A 17681-nucleotide genomic window follows, 5' to 3' on the forward strand; every position below is an offset into this window, starting at 1 on the left:
TTGTTTTAGAACAATGCAATTTGCAAAGAATTGGATTAATAATTTATTGAGTTTTTACATAATTTACAAATCATTTGTTATTGTATCTACATTATCGTCTTTGAGCAGCTGTTCCAATAATGATTCCATTGTGCTTATGTAACTAGGCATGTAATGCTCCTTTATCATGTTTGGAGCTAGCCTTATTTTCCCATACAAATCTCTTGGCGTTTCATAAATGCTAATGATCTCATTGCTGCTGGATCCCTCACCAGGATTTGGGTCAGGTGAGGCTATTGCAACCATGTGAATAATTCTTCCAGGAGGGAAAAACTGGCGCGAACTGCAGGTTGGTAGCGGTTCTTTCAGCTTGTCTTTGATATCACAGTTCTGCTTCAGTGATTCTGGTTCCTCCTGCCCTGTCAAGGATGATTGTTCTTGTTCAGTGTCCAGTGATCCATTGATGTTCACATCCCCTTGTGCTGCAAAGCCTGATCCAGCAACAGACTTTGTACTGATAACATTATCGTTGCTAGATAGTACAATCTTTTCTTCAGAGGTAACAACTGATACAGCTGAAAAGTCCTGCTCTGTATTAGCAACGAGGTCCGTTTGATGCTGGTTGCAGTCTGTGCTTAGCCCATTTGTTACAGGCTGCGTGATTTCGGGGACATGTTTGAGCAAGGGCTGCATTGACAGAATAAATAGGGTGTCAGAAAATCGTCAATCCTCTCGTTGCTTTGCTTCTGTACTCACGTTGGCACTAATCAGTAAACCCAAGAGTTACTTTGCTTCTGTAAATTTTTGGAAGGTACACTGCACGGAGAAGCAGGAACTGTGCATGATGGAAATTCTCATTTTGCCCTTTTGTAATAGATGTGATGCTTGTATGGCCAATGGAAGGAAAATCATCCGTACCAAAGATATGCCTACTACCTAGTATACTAACAGATAATATTAGCATGCCCGCCACAGTGTTATCGGTGTTGATTGGGATTGGATGCTAGAAAGGATCGCTGGATCAGCTGTTAACAGTCATTAAAACCGCTGGGTAATCAAATTAATACTCGTGCTGGGTTCACATGTGGCTTAAGGACGCAAAATTATCATTGTGCTAGTTTAGGATCCAGTGACAAGTGACAGAAGCAATCATTTAAATAGTAGAAATTAAAGTGCCTAAGAGGTATTACCTCAGATATGCTAGAATCAGGATCTGTGTTCTTCTCTGTTGGATGAGATACTGACAGCATATGAGACTTTATGAAAGCTACACGCTTACTTATTGCCGTAAATAAGCTAAAGTGAGCTTGATCCTGCTCATCATCTAGCTTTGATGATACCATTACCTGCAGTAGAGACAAAAAAATCAGTGATGATAGAACACTGTTGGGAATCAGGTATATGGTCGTTTTCACAATTTATCAGAAATTTTATATGGCCACTATCCAGTATGCCAATGAGGTTAACATTTCAAGTTTGAAGCTAAGATCTCCATTGCATCACATATTTCTTGAAATATCACAAGAAATTAATGTATTAACACTTTGCTAAGTTCTTAAAATGTTTCCTTGTTAATTACAAAAGAAGTTCATACTAGTGAAGGTCTGATTTTATTATGCTGACACATAAGATACTGGCCATCAGAAATTCAGAGTACCTCAGCTCGCAGGTTCTCAGCAGAAACTTTTGAAAAGGCCGGGACAACATCATTTCTGTTGATGAGAGAAGTGACAAATTCTTTGCCCGACTCCGCCAGCTCCCATGACATACAGGCAGCTATACAAAACAGGAACCCTTTAAAAATCTGAAAGCATTTCCTCTCTTAAATCTAGAAAATAGTATAACTGTCTCAGTTCCTGGATTAACTTGTAGCCTAATAAAATAAATCTTGCAAGTCAATGCAATTCTATCATATCTGTATAAAACAATGGCTAATTCTCCATCACTGTCCAATAATGCAAATTGTACACAAGAACGTTCAACCAAACAGTTGGCATGGATGAGATCATGAGAACATAGTGCCAAAACAACTTTTGTCACCCATTAAATACTGAAACAGAACAAAGTTACAACTCAGGAAAATAATATAAGAAAACACCTGATAATCATAAAGCCATATAATATCTCGAAGGCACAATGCAAAAACTAAGCAAAGTGTGGCTTTAAAGATGTAAATCATGAATAAGTCACTTACGAGGAGCAAATGCCAGACACGTGCACGATGAGAACTCATGATGCTCATGAAGAATGTATGTCAGAATTGCTCCGATACCTGCTCCCATTGAATGCCCAATGACCTAGTACAAATGACAAATAAGGAGACATAATTTGGGTCAGAAATCTTCACAAAAATAAACATGACATAAAAGACAAAAGGAGAGATCTGATTACGCTTCTTAACTGTCTCAGTGATATTTATCAAAAACAAATTATTTCAAATAAGGTCATGTATATAGATCACAGCGCACTGCAGCGGCTACACCTATAAATTGTAGTCACTTCATCCATGCATAGCACTAATAAGAAATACCTTTATTTGATAATCAGGGAATTCTTGTACTGCCTTGTGAAGATGGGGCTTGGCAAGGTTAGCGATCCAACGAGCTGCAGCAAGCATCCCACAATGTGCATATCCTAAAACCACGTTGCTGATTTGTCCTTCACTTAAAACTATATGGTGAAAAGGAACCTCAGCAGCAGTTGCGGCTGTTAGGCGCTCCTTAGTACTGATAGCACCCCGAATGAAAAGCAGAAAGCACTTGGATTTTTTGTCACGCACAAGCGCGAAAGAAGGTTGCATAAGCTGCATCAAGTTGATAGTTAAGAGTGAGTCAAAATGTGGAGGAACAAATACAAATTGTAAATGTGAGTACCTTAAGCATGAGATAAGAGGAATACAGTGATACTTACTCACCCTCGCCCTAGCCTTGTGAATAAGAATGTCTTCTTGATTGTACCCGCCAAACTGAAGAAACGCTGAAAATGTTTTCTTTGAGTAGAACATGCAAATCTTCAAGTGCTCAAGTAGATAAGCTACTTCAGTGTGTGCGTCGTGACCTTTTAGTTGAAGGCAATCATTTCCACTATACTCATGCTGCAAATCACCCTAGAGCACACAAACAGGAAAAAATACAGTCACAATATGATTCCACACCATTGACTATGTAATATGTTCAAGACAGCTATACAGAACCAAGCTGATTATAATCTGCATAACTGAATTGCTTCAGCAAACAATCTACTACCGCCGAATTTACGTCTTAAAGAACAAAATGCTAGTTATGCTGATTCATCAGAACATCGGATAGCCAGCTTCTCTTCACTCACGGGAAGTACATCTTATTGAGTTTTGATGCATTGAATAGCTTTGCAAAGAACATCTGCAGATAAACAGAGTACATTATATTGAACTGAATGTTGAGTGCGTCCTGTTTCCTCTTCTTTGAGCAACCATTTTAGTTTTAGCAAGACAACAGAATTCTGGTCCAATTTTATTAGTTGTTCTTCTAGCAAATTCACACATGCGCAACAAAATAACCAGCTCTGTATAAAACGCATATCGATTGGTTATCAGAAGTTCAGAACAGTTGGAAACGTTTCTCACTTCAGATCAACATCTAGAGGAGACCTTGACCACCATGACCAGCTTGACTCTGAAAAAATCCATGAATCCGACCTTACGGATCCATGAGATTTACCCATATTTACATCAACGATCTTAAGTCCCGCACATAATTTAAGTATGGTCTGACATTGCAAGTACGAGGAATGTATTGAATTAGTGGTAGAGGTGAAGCTATTGTAAGCCACTGACCCAACATTGAGCCTTTATTTCCCAAATAAAAAGGCAAAAGCAGTCTTACTTGCAAGTCAAATCAAGTCAAACCTTGAAATAGTCATAAATCCTGCCTTTTACACCAAAATTTTCAGCAAGAGTAAAACTAAAACGAAGAAAAAGTCCACTCGAAGCAAAGCAACTACACGTTCCGCCGCTCAGTGCGATTTGAGCGCAGTTAGAACATCGTGATCAGTCGCTATCGTTAAAGCCATCGAGCGAAATGATCCTCAATTTGCAAGTAAGAAACGCAAAGCGCAGACACAGAAACGAACAGAAGAACTGAATACTGGCAGCATCGCAGTAATCGCGCACAAGAGCGAGGAATCACGAGGTGAAATGCGAAAAATCTCGCGGACCTGGCGCTTCATGTGGCGCTTGATCCCGAAGGCGATGCCGTGGAGGCCCCAGCGCCCGACGGTGAGGTCCCACGTGCGCCGCGCCGTGCGCGCGGCCACCGCCGCCGCCTCGCAGCACGTGGACGGCGGCCTGTACGGCCACTCCTCCTCCTCCTCGCCGCCATCCCCCGCCTCCCTCCCCCGCGCCTCCGCCCCGGACGACAACAGCCGCGACTCCTCCTCCTCCTCCTCGCCGGCCTCCGGCGCCGGCTGCGGCCGGCAGCATGCGAGGAGTATGTAGGCGAGCAGCGCGGTGCCCGAGGCTGCCGCCGCCCCCGCGGCGGCGACGGCGGCGGGCATCCGGCGATTCGCGGCGGCGGCGGCGGCGGCGGGGATTTGGGGCGATCGATCGCGAGGCGTTGAAGTGTGGGACGAAGTGGAGAAGAAGCTTCGGTTTGTTTGTGAAAGGGGTGGATTTGTAAACTTGAGACTTGCAACTTTGCCCCCAAGTGAAGTGAGGTGGTTTTTAAAATAAGGCACGGTTTAGTTGGGGAAAATTTTTAGGTTTAGTTATCACATCGGATACATGGACAAACGTTTGAAATATTAAACTTAGCCTAATAATAAAATAAATTACAGATTCTGCTAAGAAACTGCAAGACGAATTTATTAAGTCTAATTAATCCGTCATTAGCAAATGTTTACTGTAGGTCTGTAGCACCACATTGTCAAATCATAGCGCAAATTAGGCTTAAATGATTCGTCTCGTAATCTACATGCAGACTGTGTAATTGGTTTTTTTTCCATTTAATACTACTTACACTCCATGCGTGTGTCCAAACATTCGATATGATGGGTGAAAATTTTGTTTTGCGAACTAAAGAGCCCCTAAGAAATTTGGTTTTCGAATTCGTCCTGGAATTTTTGGGAAGCTTGTGAGCCAAATATGTTTGGTTTGTGGAGGTCGTTTTCGAAAATAAAATGGTTTGCCGAGAGGATGATGTCATCGCTGGATACTGACATTTTTCAGATGAAATAGTCTCCACTTGCATAATGTTCTTACATCAATGGCTGAATACCTTCATAATTTATGATAATTATAATAGTATAAATAAATAAATTAACTATTATAAAGTTTAAAACAATCTAAACATTTTTTCTAAAAGATTTAGTAGTATGTGCGTAAAGCTGTTTTACAAAAATCATAACTGAAAGCGTGTGTACTTGCATATTCATCGGTTAAGCATAAAAAAAAACATGGCTGCGCATCAAGTACCATTTTTTTTCTTGGCAATAATTGTACTGTAGTGTTAGTATGCTCCAATCATTGTTCATGAGTAGGGCTCAGAGCACGTGATTTGCATTTGAATAGAAAAACACTACTATTCCAATTACGATAGAGATTGAATGATAGGAAATTCGACATAACCCCAAACACTATTCCATTTTTATTTGACATCACCACGATAAATTATCCATTGCAGGCGCGATGTTATTTACCGGATTGATCCATTTTCTTTTCCCCAAACAAAAAAAGGGAACCATTTTCCCTAAGTTTCATAGGTCTACTAATTTTCAAGGAATGTTCTGGCTCTCGGTTCGCAATTTCGCATTGTAAAACGATCTTTAAAAATGGATTTATTGAATATAAGTACAGTACAATTTGCTTTCCTCACAGTCTTTTTTACGTTCGTGCTCGGTCAATCATCCAAACAAAACAGTGGATCTCAAGATCACAAAATGCTAGTAGGATTAATTATTTGTCCCCTTTTGCTAAAAGGCCCTGGTAGAAACCAGCAATTAGAAACAAGAACAGCAGCGAGCTCCGGATGCTTATCGACAAGGGAGAGCTGGTGGGCCCGGGATGACAGCGTGGATCACATGGAAGCGCCAATTGGTCAGCTCGACATGGCCCCACCGAAATGATTGCTGCCAAGAAGAAAAAAAACCACGGGTTTTTTCTCACCCATTACTCCCCACACACACCGACATGTGGGCCCGCTTCTACCACTGGGCCCACATGTAAGAGGGCGCCAAGGACAATGAGGCCGTGGGTTTTACTCCGTGGTGACTGGTGAGTGATGATGCTGGCACCCTCGTGGGAAGATGCCGAGAGTTTGGAGCCCTGAGCTGTGGGGCCCACATGCAGTGGCACGTGAATGTTTTTTTTTTCCAAGAAGAAGATCTCCTTCTCTCCGAGCCGTTGGATCAAGCTACGGACGGCCAGATGGTGCTGGGAGGATATCCGTATGATCTTTCGAGTATCATCGCAACATGAAGCTCGAAAATCTTAGCCGCATTCTGCAGCCACCAAACTGTTTATAGCAGTTTAGCTCTGTCTGATTGCTGCTGCAGGCGAGCTACGCTTCAATAATCAATATGTCTTCTTTATTATTCTAGCATCAGATTTGAGTTTAGCTGTGAACAGCCACAATTACTCCAAAGGCTCTCTCATATTAGCAATTGGTTGGGTGTGTAAAATTTTTACACTGTTCCAAGATCAGCTTTGGATTCTTTGTTGCTTGTGTTTGGCGTCGCAAATTGGAACGTTGAAAAGATAGGGTTCGTGTTTAGCTAGTGTGTTCAGTCGTTCTTCAGGTCTTTGCAAAATGAAAATAGTATTTCATTGCTCATTGAAAATATTATTCTTTTATTGGCATTCTGTGGTGATCCAAGTATACTGGACAAAATTCTTGCATCGGCAACCGATGCATTAGCAGCCTAACTTGATACAGTGCTTCTGGTTGAAAGTCTCGAAGCAACTCTCTCTTTTGACTGAATTCATTTGTCAAGTAGCAGTAGAGTACTAGCCTTGCCAATCGATCGAGAATTCGACATAGCCACTGGTGTCAGGGTCTCACGGCTCAAGGAAAAACTAATCCTGCCTGGCTGACAAATGTTACAGAAATACAGTTCAGATTATTGAGAAATGTTTGGTTCAGTCTCGTTGAAATGGCGACTGACTGACAACCGGAGTTTATTATCTGAAACTGTAAGACCATAATATACTGTTATTGTTTTGTTGATTCTTATACTACGAGTACTTCCAATCGTAGTGACAGTGTGAACAATCGGAACCTGAAAGCCAATCATCCAGCTGAATGTTTGGCGCAACTGGATTATGTGAGAAGTTTAGTCCAAGAAACAGGGACTGGTTCCATTCAGATGACGATCATCAGAGATGCGAAACTCTGAAATCTGAATGATCACAGCTCTGCATTTCCATTTCCAGATCAGTATTCGGTGTCATCAGGACTTTGATCGCCATGGCCAACCTAAAACATTGGACGTTTACAGCAACAGGACAAACACCAAGTCTCGTCGGCGAGCTGCACTTGTTTGATCCCTGCAACCCTCTGTCCATACAACATGTACTCATTCGAGCAAGGAGAACATGTGTGAAATTATACCTGCTACCTCTGTACAAATGAATACAAGTTTGCAATAATAATAATAATAATAATGCATCGGAAGATAATATAGAGAGACTAACATGTGGTACCATAAAAGATACTCCCATAAATGAAGTTTGTAGTAAAATATAATAACATTTTCAATACAAAACAAACATGGTATCAAAATATATTCAAAGTTAAATATAATGGAGCTAATTTGATATCATTAATATTGCTATTTTTCTCTATAAACTTAGTCAAATCTAAAAAAAATTATTAAGAAAAAAGTCAAACAACTTATAATATGAAACGGAGGGAGTAGAAGATTTGGTGAAGCTTTTATTAGAATAAATTTTCAAAATCTATTAAGATTGTAATTTCTAGGTCTTTTGGTTCCAATCGAAGCATATAGATCCATAAATGGACCTATTAAATTACGATAGTCTTTTTTAAGTCAAATATACGTACATAATTTATTTAATTTTTGAACCAACAATATGATAAAGAAATTATCGATGATCGGAATTGTAGAAGTTTCACCAAATCTTATCATAATTATCAAATACTTATTATTAGAGAGAGTAATATGATAATAAGATGGGACTGCCTATCATGTGACAGATTTTTTAGCCTCCTATCATGCAGATTTCTTACCCTTTGGATCAACATCTAATAGATGACATTAATATACACAAACAAAATACATATGTAATTTTAGTGTATTTACGGTGTAAGTCTAAAAATTACATATGTAATTTTAGTATATGTACGATGTAAGTATGAAAATTACATATGTAATTATAGTGTATTTATGATGTAAATCTAAAAATTACATATGTAATTATAGTGTATTTATGATGTAAATCTGAAAATTACATATGTAATTATGGAGTAAGTACGATGTAATTAGTATGCGTGGGATTGTAAACAAAGTAGCATTGGAAAACACAGCTCAAATCGATAAATGATGGAGTCAGCAATGACTGATTTGGGCTCAGACACTAGTGAACAGTAACGTGGACCTAGTTAGCAGCTAGATGCTAGCACAGATCTCAAAAACCATCTGACGGCTTAAAAAAACGAATGATGAAAGGCTCATAAATCTGTCAAACGATAGTTAGCAATTCCGTAATAAGATATATTAGTAAAAAACAGGATAAATATTTCTCTAGTAGTATGTGATGAATTGAATTGATCCGTGTTAAATCAAATCATTTTGTTTTTTTTATTTCCCTATTCTGATTTTTGTCGCTTGGCCGCAATTTGCGCTGTTGAATTCCCCCCTCGAGATCTCCTCTCATCGCTGCTTTGAACGGTACCGTCTCGCCACTCCACTCCTCACACGCAGAGACGCAGTGGACACGGTTACTATAACTGGTAGCATCTCGCCGCGACGCCTGCACTGCTCGGCTCGGCTCTCACTGCGGCCGATCGATCGATCGATCGAATGTGCATGGCCGTGGAGGTGAAGCGGATCGAGTGACGCGGTGGGGGCAATGGCAATGGCGGACGGCGGCGGCGGTAGCAAGGCGCAGGCGGTGAGGGAGGTGTGCGCGGCGTCGGCGGCGTTCTCCGCGTGCCCGCACCGGCGCCGGCAGAGATCCCCGCCCTTCGTCGACTGGTACCTCGTCCTCGCCGTCGCCGACGCCGCCTCCGAGGACGCCGTCAGGCGCCGCTACCGCCAGCTCGGTGCGTGTGATGCCATGCAATGGCAATGCCCTCTACTTGATTTGAATCGGATTAGCCGATTTGATTTGGTTCGGATTTTGGTTTGGTTTGGTTTGATTTGGTTTGCATGCAGCGCTGCAGCTTCACCCGGACAAGAACACGCACGCAAAGGCGGAGGTCGCATTCAAGATCGTCTCCGAGGTTGGTAATCTCTGCCACCGCATGCTTCTTCTTCCTAATGATGGCTTGGAATCTTTGCCCTTTTTTTGCTTTCAATTTTAGTGGGTGGTTGCATTGCATTGGGCTCCTCATTTCTCCTCTTCTTGGAGATATGGTCAATTTTCGATCGCCGCCACCATCGGTTACTGCAGCGGTGGTCGCCCACAGAGCGGCGTTTTCAAATCGATTTGAAACTTTGAATCCTCGTGGTTAACGTAACAGTGATTAAACGTGGTGATTTGCTACAGTTTTTACTGCCTCGTAATTAGTAGTACTAATTCTGCAAAAAATCGTTTCGTTTCGTTGCGGTTTCTGCTTTTGATGCGACGATCAAATCGTGTAACGTGTGCAGGCGCACGCGTGCCTCACCGACGGGGCTCGCCGGCGAGCCTTCGACGACGAGCGGGCGGCGAGCTACTGCGCCGCGTGCCACGACAGGTTCAGGCACCGCGCGGAGAGGAGGACGCCGCCGGCGACGACGGCGACGACGACGTCCACAGGCGGCGCGCGGCACGGGAAGTATCGCGGCGGCGGCGGCGGAGGCGGGGGGAGGAGGACGCCCGTCGCGGCGCAGGCGCTGCGGGAGGTGCAGAACCGGCTCCGGGACGAGTGCCGCGTCATCGACAGCTGCCTCAAGGCCAACGGCAGCGGCGGCGGCGGCGGTGGCGCGCGGCGGCGCCAGTCGTTCCCGCTCTTCGACCCCTCCGACCGGCTGCGGTTCCCCGGCTACCCGCACACCCGCCCGCCGCCGTTCGCCGCGGAGTTCTGCCGGTTCGAGGAGAACCTCGCCGCCGATCGGAACCAGAGATGGTGCGGCACGGGCGCCGGCGAGTCGCCGGTGTATCAGATCAGAACCGCGCCGGAGCGCGCCGCAAGAACAAAGCGTCATTGGTGACGGACGAACCAAGGTTGTCAAGATCGGGATACTAAGTAGTATCGATTTGCTTATCGTATCGTATGATCGTATCATAGTATCGGGATACTATGAGATTTTCTTTTTTTTAAAGTTTAATTAATATTTATATTAATTATATGTAGCCATTCTATATAAAAAATGTAGTAATGATATATTTCATGCAAATAGAGGCATTTATTAAGAGAAACCACGTTGGTTTGGATATATTTAACTGATTTTTATATAAATTTGAGCATATTTATTTACATTATTTTCATACCATGTTATTCTAAATAATATTTTGTAGTATCGTAGGGATCGTAGAATCGGGATACCACCTAAGATTTCGTAGGATCGTGTACTAATGAATAGTAGAATCAAGATCCTATGAAAATTAGGATACTAAGTGGGATCGGTATCGTTTTGGCTTGGTAGGATCGTAGTATCGTAAGATACTGGGATACGTGTAGGGATACTGACAACCTTGGGACGAACTCCTAGTGACATTGCAGATTTAGCTTCCATTCTCTCTCTCAAAGAATCATTTATATTGGTTAGCTTTCTTTAGTTCATTTTATGGCAACAAGAAAAGGAAAACAGTGAAGCATTTGCAAGTGTTTTGCAAAAACCGTTTTCTAGTATTCCCATGATTTTGGGTGCAAATGTTATTAAAAATGACAACTCTATGATTAAGACATCCGTTTTCTCCAAGATTTGTTCAGGGCAGTTGTCAATAGAATTATCAATCGCATTCCTATGCAGAACAAACACGACCGGAGAATTCGTATCTTGCAGTCATACCAAAATAAATGCAATTTTTCTGTAAAGGTACATAAGATTACGGAGAGTTAATAGTCACTCACTGGTGACAGCAGTTGCTACACTCTTTTAACAGGTGACAAAATTGCTCCGCAGAACATACTCATGTTACAAAAAAAAAACATCCAACGCAGAAGCACGGATGTTCGTCTGTCGATTTCTTGTATTGCTGTAGATGCTTGGAGGTCCAGGTGCAAAACTCATTTTTCGACTGCTTTATAGTCTGGGATTTTTAGAATGCCACGATCAACCAGCGGCTGCAGCTCAGCTTTTGCAAGATCCCTTACCTTGGAATCTGGCGATTCAAGGAATGCTGCGACCACCTTGGAACTGAATAAAAATATCAAGAAATCAAAACCAAAATGTTCATCAGGCAGAACAAGCAAGCTGAGAGAATATCAGAAATTTACAGTATGCATGGTAAATTAGACAATGCCACCGGAATATGACCTAAAGGGACTGATGTCAAATTCCAATCAACGATTGAATTTTATAAATATCTGATGAATAGAACATATCTATATGTGACTCCTGGAAAACATGAGAAGAGGCGAGAGGGTCATATCAATAAAAATCGAGGTACCTGTGCCCATCAGCCCATGTCTTGCATTTGCCTTCAAGAGCCTTTTTCCATAGGATGGCAGCAAATGCTGGAGATTCAAGTATAAGTCTTCTAATTAGACGGCTGGAATGATAGTTATCAAAGGCATGTTCAGTATCTTCTGTCTTCGGACGTGCTGCATCAGAAGCTATTGCATTGTGCAAGCTGTATATCCTGTCAGTGATGCCCTCCAGAATATTATCTTCTCCACCAACCGCAACCTTCAGATTTGCAAATGTCAACATATCAGAGTGACACCAGTGGCACTTATGAAACATTATTTATACAATGACAACAATCAAGCACCGCAGATTGGCAAAGACATGTTGCTTCAATATTCCAGATTATGACTGTGTATCGTATTTCACTAACTCGTTTGTGCCTGATATACTACAAAAGGGTATTCTTGGTGCAACTTATTCAAATCATGATTTCCCTGATACATGATTCAGTAAACATGTGACCGATATTCACGGAAAGAAGAGTACCAGCCAAAGATCATGCCATGCCAATGAGGTTATGACATGAAAAATTGTTAGCATATAATAAAAAGCAGGTTTCACCATCTGCAAGGACAAAAGTAGTTCACCTCATGCAATACATCTTTGCCAAAATTTGTTCGAAGTAACTCCCCGACATTCTCAATGAGAGTCTGGATGAGCACCTGAGAAAAGATCAGGAAGGTCTGCATTATATTAAATCCACATAAAGCATATTCAATACTTTGAGTCACAAGTAGCTCTATGCTGCCACGATGGCATCTAGATATTATGTCCAATAATCACAAAAAGAAAGGCCTATGAGCAAGGCTAGTAAATTCATCACGATTAACTTATGTTAGTTGTCACGTCAGCACTAATTGGGCAAAATAGTGGGCACACAAGAAAATACAGTAGACCCTTATTGTAAGTGTTGTTTTCCAGTTACATACTTGAAACCTTGCATAGGAAAATCCTAATGGACCATTTTGCCATCATTTATATAATAATATTCGTGAGCACACAAAATGCTGTGCATGTTGGTATTATGGGGTTTAGGACATGATGGGCATGTAGCTATACATACTGCGACTGGCTACTGCTATGCAACTAAACGAGCACCAAAGAAATCATATCGTACCCTACTGCAGTAATCAATGTGAAAAGGTGCATCCTTTTAACACTGTATTTGAAAAAACATAGCACTGAATAAATGTCACCTCAGCAAGTTCACTTTTGATCAACAATTCATGTCGCCGTTGAAATGGGTCCTTTTTGCTGTCAGACGCACTCTGCATGCTTTCTGAACCATCTTGCTCCTTATTGGTTGCAGCATCGACCTTATTCTCTGTCTGCATGCCTTCTGAACCATCTTGCTCCTTATTAGTTGCAACATCCACCTTATTCTCTGGGATATCTTCTGCAGCACTCTCGGAAGCTTCATCCTAACCAAAAGTGGAATATTTATAACACAGCACTTCACTATGTTCTCCTTAAAATACTAAACAGAATAGCTAGCTTGCCTTTGAAATAAGAGAAGGCACACGATAGTTCAGACAAGCCAGATCAGCTGGAGGCAGATAGCGTGAACAATTAGGGTGAAGTAGTTGCAGCAATGGACGTCTTCCATTCTGTACCAACAAGAAGCTTCATTACTATTAGTGCATTGTGGATTTATTTTGAAAAATATCAGAAGCTCAGTTTTCCTTTTCACCTTGTCAAAAATAAGTTGCTTCAAATGTTTGGCAAGCTCTTGAATTACGATCTATCAAATCAAAGAAAAGTGTTATATAAATGCTCCATACGATATTTATCACAGCACAATACTCAGAACAGGTGCATAGAAGACTGGAGCTAGCTAACCTTGGTAACAAGCTTTGTGTCATCAACAATGGAAAGAATGGCAACAAGTAACTGAAAGGGAAAAGATGACATATCAGTAGAGCATAAATCATTTGAGCACAAAATAAACTGAAATCTTCAGTAGCAAAAAAGTTCTTTCACATATAACAGTTTTATTCATAATGTTGTTTTCACAATGCGGTAACTGCAAATGTAAACACTGGCATACTTACAATGCAACCATAATCACTAAGAGCAAGCTTCATAATGTGCCCCTTCAAACTTTTAATGATCTTCTTCCTATCCTGAAGTTCAACACAATGTTAACGGAATCTTACATGGAAACCGAATGCATTTTAATTATGAGGATAATCTCCACACTAAGAAAAAAACAGAGGAAGGACTATGTAATGGGTAGTCATTTGGCATGCTACTTCAGTGTCCCATAAGAAAAGGTATGGAGTCAACATAAAATAATAGTCTCAGAGAAAAAAAATATATAACCTACCTTTGCACTTCCATGCTTGAGGCAACTAACTCCTATTTTTAATCCTTCTCTGGTGTTCATAATCCGAACAAGAAGTGGCTCTGTCAACCGTTTTTTCTTAGCTTTCAGTTTCTTTTGTAATTCAGGGGCAACCGATGGCTCATCTCCATCGATGGCAGATGATCCTTGTGTAAGAAGGGGGATAAATTGTCGAATCACATCAGTGGCCGAGGTCTGCAAAATCAAGCATTATAGGACAGTGTTATAAAGACAAACCAAAAGGAAAGGATATGCCAACAAAGGCATGTTTAGACTGTAGATAGGCTACACAATAAATGGATAGCATTACCTTGTCAGCGATTGTAAAATACTCCAATACAGCCGTGTGCACTATAGGATATTCAACGATACCTTTCTCCAAGATCGGATAAATCATGGTAGTCATATGCTGCAGTACAGATGATTTTTGTAATCCAAGGTTGGAAATTGTCTCTAACAAACTGAAAAAAAGAGTTTAAGTTAGCAAATTGCAGTAGCTTGTTACTGCAGACAGTTGTTTGATCCATAGTGAAAACAAATCTTTTTTCAGAAAGCATATAGAACAATCAAAAGAGCAAGGAAATTTGAAAACAGAAACATGACAAGTTAGTTTAGCGCAATGACCTGTGGGTTTTTTGTCCAGCCAGGTCAGTGAACAGCTGGAGCTCAGTAGAATACAATTCCAATAGCAACCTTCTTTTCTGAGGCGGCATTGCCAGTTGATATGCAAAGTCAACGACTGAAAGAAAAAGAATTGGCATAACATTAAATTATCATTTACTTTATCATGTACAGATAAAATACAAACAAATTCACATGAATTGCACACAACTATCAACTCTTAAGGTTCCTAACAAATGTTAATAAAATAGCAGGTTTTATGCCATCTCTTACAATAACAAGTAATATATACCTGAAGCTCCTATAGTATGACGAAGAAGTTTAGCAACACGACCGTGAAGAGAAGAGATGAACCATTCAAACTGCTTTTTAGTGGCTGCAATCACAAACAACAGGCATGTTAATGGAGCCAATGGCATATTCAACCATAAAGAAATATTATCATGTACGAACCCAACAGAGCTTTTACCTCGCTTAATGAGCTTCTTTACAAGGAAAACAGCATATTTCTTGAGAGAAAGAGTTAGCAAATCTGGCTGCAGGGCTTCAAAAATCGCATCCCTTTCTGATTGTGAGCACAACTTCACGCATGTCTGCCAAAAGAAACAATGGTCATCAACACCAGGAAAGAACAGTAAAACCATCTAACATGTTGATATACAAATGAATATGATCGAATGATCATCTTACTTGTAAAACACGTGCAGTTACGTGGGAACCAGCAATTTCTGAATATTTCCCATCCATTTTACGGAGAGCCTCACTTACCAGCCTGGATATTTTGAGAAAAAAAATCAATATAATAAATTGATTTGTCACTGTAAGATCTCAAAGATACGAGTCATGACAATGATGTAATGCATACTTAGATCTCTCAGTGCTGCTCACATTGTGGCATCGCATCTTTTCCCATAGTACAGTAAGCTCCTGACAATATTTAAATGCAATCAGTAAACTAGATTCGAATGAAACCAACATAAATTTGACACAAAATGCTTACTGTTAGAAGAGAGGAATATGACAATGTAGCTATTCTCATGAAGCTAAGTATCCCCACCAGTGACAAGGGACCAGAATCAAATTACAGTTTTGCATTCATGTCATATAGTTCCAAGAGTGAAGATCAAGATTGGATATAACACATGACCATGAAAAGAGTAGGGTCCCCTCAATCAATGTTCAACTAATGCAGCGAAAATTAAGCTCTTCTAATGAAATTCACGAACATATAAGCTCTATCATAGAGGTGAGAATATCTCTTCAAAAAAAATAAACCCTGAACACACCATTCTTCCAATGGCCTAGCATTACGAGAGTTGGTCCTGGAATCATACTTTGGCTCATAAGTCAATGGGCATAAATTTCCTGGCATGTTGAAATAGATCGTACAGGGACCAAATTTACCTTCTCGAGGCTGTAATTCCGCTTCCTCTTCTTCTTCCTTGACTCTGCCATTTCCTGTCCAATCCACACCACACCAAGTTCAGCGCGAATGCCTCGAACCCATGCTCCAGCTCCAGAGATGATTAAAGTTTACCGAGCGGACGAGCAACAACAATACCTTAGCAGCCAGGCGCTTCTCCTTGGCAGTAACCGGCTCCTTCTTCACCTTGACCTCGCCGCCGCCGCCGCCTTGCGCCATGTTGGCATCTGAGGGCCTCTTCCACTTCTTCCCGTCGTCTCCCCCCTTCGCCAGCGTCTTGGGCTTCCTCGCCGCATCACGCTTCCGCTTCTTCGGGCTCTGGAGGTCGCCGCCGCCGGCCATGGCGATCTCGGAGACGGCGACGCGGTCTCGATCGGAGTAGGAAGACGAGGGCTTTTGCTCGGAGCCGGAGGAATTCGGTGGCACGAGCGGCTAGGGTTTATACCCCCGAGATGTTCTTGCTGCCCATGGGCTGGGCCTAGTACCATGTGCTCCTAGTTAGGCCCATCAAAGAGAGAGACTTTCTAGAAGGTCTCACTGGGCCGAGCCCGAGCAGAGATTGGCCGGGCCGTTCTGACCGGTCAAAGAGGGTGAGGGCAAAGCGGTCATTTCACCTCCCGCGGCAATGCAGACGACGCGCGCAGAGGCGGGGGGAATTCCCGCGGATGCGTCCGGGTCGGGCTCGTAAATTTTCGCAAAGCAGCAAACAGCGGCGCGGGGGTGGGGGGACCACGTGGGCGCGCGTGGCGGCGCGAGGCGCCGGGGCGGTTGGGTGTCCGGTGCGCGGAGCCGCGCAGCGGATGGAGGCTTTGCTGCTGCTGCTGCCTTTTTGGGTTCTAGTGTCGGCCTGATGCGGTGCGGCCGCGCGCGTGTGTGGGCGTGCCAGCGGCAACGGTCGACGCCTCTACGCCGCACACGCGCGCGCCACGCCTGGAGGGGAGTGAAGTGGAGTGTTGGAGTGGACTCGCCGAGACGAGATGAGAACTGCCGCCGCCGCGGCCTGGTTAGGCCTGGTATAGCCTCGTACGAGCTATAGATGGCTTGTCTTGCTTGCTTGCGACACAAGAAGAACAAGAAGGCTCTGTTTTCAAACTTTTAACCTCTCGCATCAAATTTTTCTACACGTAAAGTTTCAATTTTTCTCACATCGCTTCAATCTCTTTAAACTTCTAATTTTAACGTGGAACTAAACATAACCGAAGAAGAAGAAGAAAAAGAATCGTCAGAGTAACTCTCATACTACTACTCCAGTAGATGGCATTTGTTTTTTACTGTGACCATTGTCCATAAAAAAGTTCATGATGAATTTGATTGATTTATGTTGATTTTAGAAAAAAGTTATATGCATATTTATATTATTTGTACTATATTGAGTATATTTTAAATAGACGCTTGTAAATTATATCTGTATATGTATAAATTTATAAGTAGCTTATTTCTGTTCATATCATGTCGCTAGCCGTTAAATAATCTATATCAATATTAACAACTTCACTATCGTTTATAGGCCCAACAAATATCTTCAAATAAAACACTACAACA

At 42.0% G+C, this 17681-nt stretch overlaps 3 protein-coding genes across 3 annotated transcripts; 1 reads left to right on the top strand and 2 right to left on the bottom strand.

Moving 5' to 3' along the window:
• Positions 1-4610, bottom strand: LOC127768380 (uncharacterized). Its single transcript, XM_052293940.1, has 7 exons — positions 4174-4610; positions 2894-3085; positions 2510-2782; positions 2174-2276; positions 1637-1755; positions 1170-1325; positions 1-666 (listed from the first exon to the last, which is right to left on the bottom strand). Exons 1-7 carry the CDS (start codon positions 4510-4512, stop codon positions 64-66), a joined length of 1785 nt encoding a protein of 594 aa, XP_052149900.1. The 5' UTR covers positions 4513-4610; the 3' UTR covers positions 1-63.
• A 4267-nt stretch (positions 4611-8877) lies between these two features.
• LOC127768193 (uncharacterized) lies at positions 8878-10574 on the top strand. Its single transcript, XM_052293731.1, has 3 exons — positions 8878-9236; positions 9349-9416; positions 9787-10574. Exons 1-3 carry the CDS (start codon positions 9044-9046, stop codon positions 10327-10329), a joined length of 804 nt encoding a protein of 267 aa, XP_052149691.1. The 5' UTR covers positions 8878-9043; the 3' UTR covers positions 10330-10574.
• A 544-nt stretch (positions 10575-11118) lies between these two features.
• LOC127768177 (pumilio homolog 24) lies at positions 11119-16566 on the bottom strand. The gene is made up of 17 exons (XM_052293715.1): positions 16278-16566; positions 16121-16174; positions 15582-15643; positions 15407-15488; positions 15186-15309; positions 15009-15092; positions 14720-14834; positions 14406-14556; positions 14078-14290; positions 13803-13874; positions 13591-13641; positions 13442-13492; positions 13251-13358; positions 12948-13172; positions 12339-12413; positions 11732-11970; positions 11119-11478 (listed from the first exon to the last, which is right to left on the bottom strand). The coding sequence occupies exons 1-17, from the start codon at positions 16479-16481 to the stop codon at positions 11349-11351; spliced, it is 2040 nt and encodes a 679-aa protein (XP_052149675.1). The 5' UTR covers positions 16482-16566; the 3' UTR covers positions 11119-11348.
• Between the last annotated feature and the right edge of the window lie 1115 nt (positions 16567-17681).

This window comes from Oryza glaberrima, chromosome 3 (assembly GCF_000147395.1).
Source record: "Oryza glaberrima chromosome 3, OglaRS2, whole genome shotgun sequence".
Classification (NCBI taxonomy): domain Eukaryota; kingdom Viridiplantae; phylum Streptophyta; class Magnoliopsida; order Poales; family Poaceae; genus Oryza; species Oryza glaberrima.

Bases quoted from the DNA above. Each gene is read 5' to 3' on its own strand.
- LOC127768177 (XM_052293715.1), bottom strand. From the start codon at position 16,481: ATGGCCGGCGGCGGCGACCTCCAGAGCCCGAAGAAGCGGAAGCGTGAT. The intron at 15,310-15,406 runs GTAAGATGATCA...TTCTTTTGGCAG, and splicing joins TAACTGCACGTGTTTTACAA to ACATGCGTGAAGTTGTGCTC. The intron at 13,359-13,441 runs GTGAAAAGGAAA...TTGTTGGTACAG, and splicing joins AGCAACTTATTTTTGACAAG to AATGGAAGACGTCCATTGCT.
- LOC127768380 (XM_052293940.1), bottom strand. From the start codon at position 4,512: ATGCCCGCCGCCGTCGCCGCCGCGGGGGCGGCGGCAGCCTCGGGCACC. The intron at 2,783-2,893 runs GTGAGTAAGTAT...AACTTGATGCAG, and splicing joins TTCACAAGGCTAGGGCGAGG to CTTATGCAACCTTCTTTCGC. The intron at 2,277-2,509 runs GTATTTCTTATT...CATTTGTACTAG, and splicing joins TCCCTGATTATCAAATAAAG to GTCATTGGGCATTCAATGGG.
- LOC127768193 (XM_052293731.1), top strand. From the start codon at position 9,044: ATGGCAATGGCGGACGGCGGCGGCGGTAGCAAGGCGCAGGCGGTGAGG. The intron at 9,237-9,348 runs GTGCGTGTGATG...GTTTGCATGCAG, and splicing joins GCGCCGCTACCGCCAGCTCG to CGCTGCAGCTTCACCCGGAC. The intron at 9,417-9,786 runs GTTGGTAATCTC...TAACGTGTGCAG, and splicing joins CATTCAAGATCGTCTCCGAG to GCGCACGCGTGCCTCACCGA.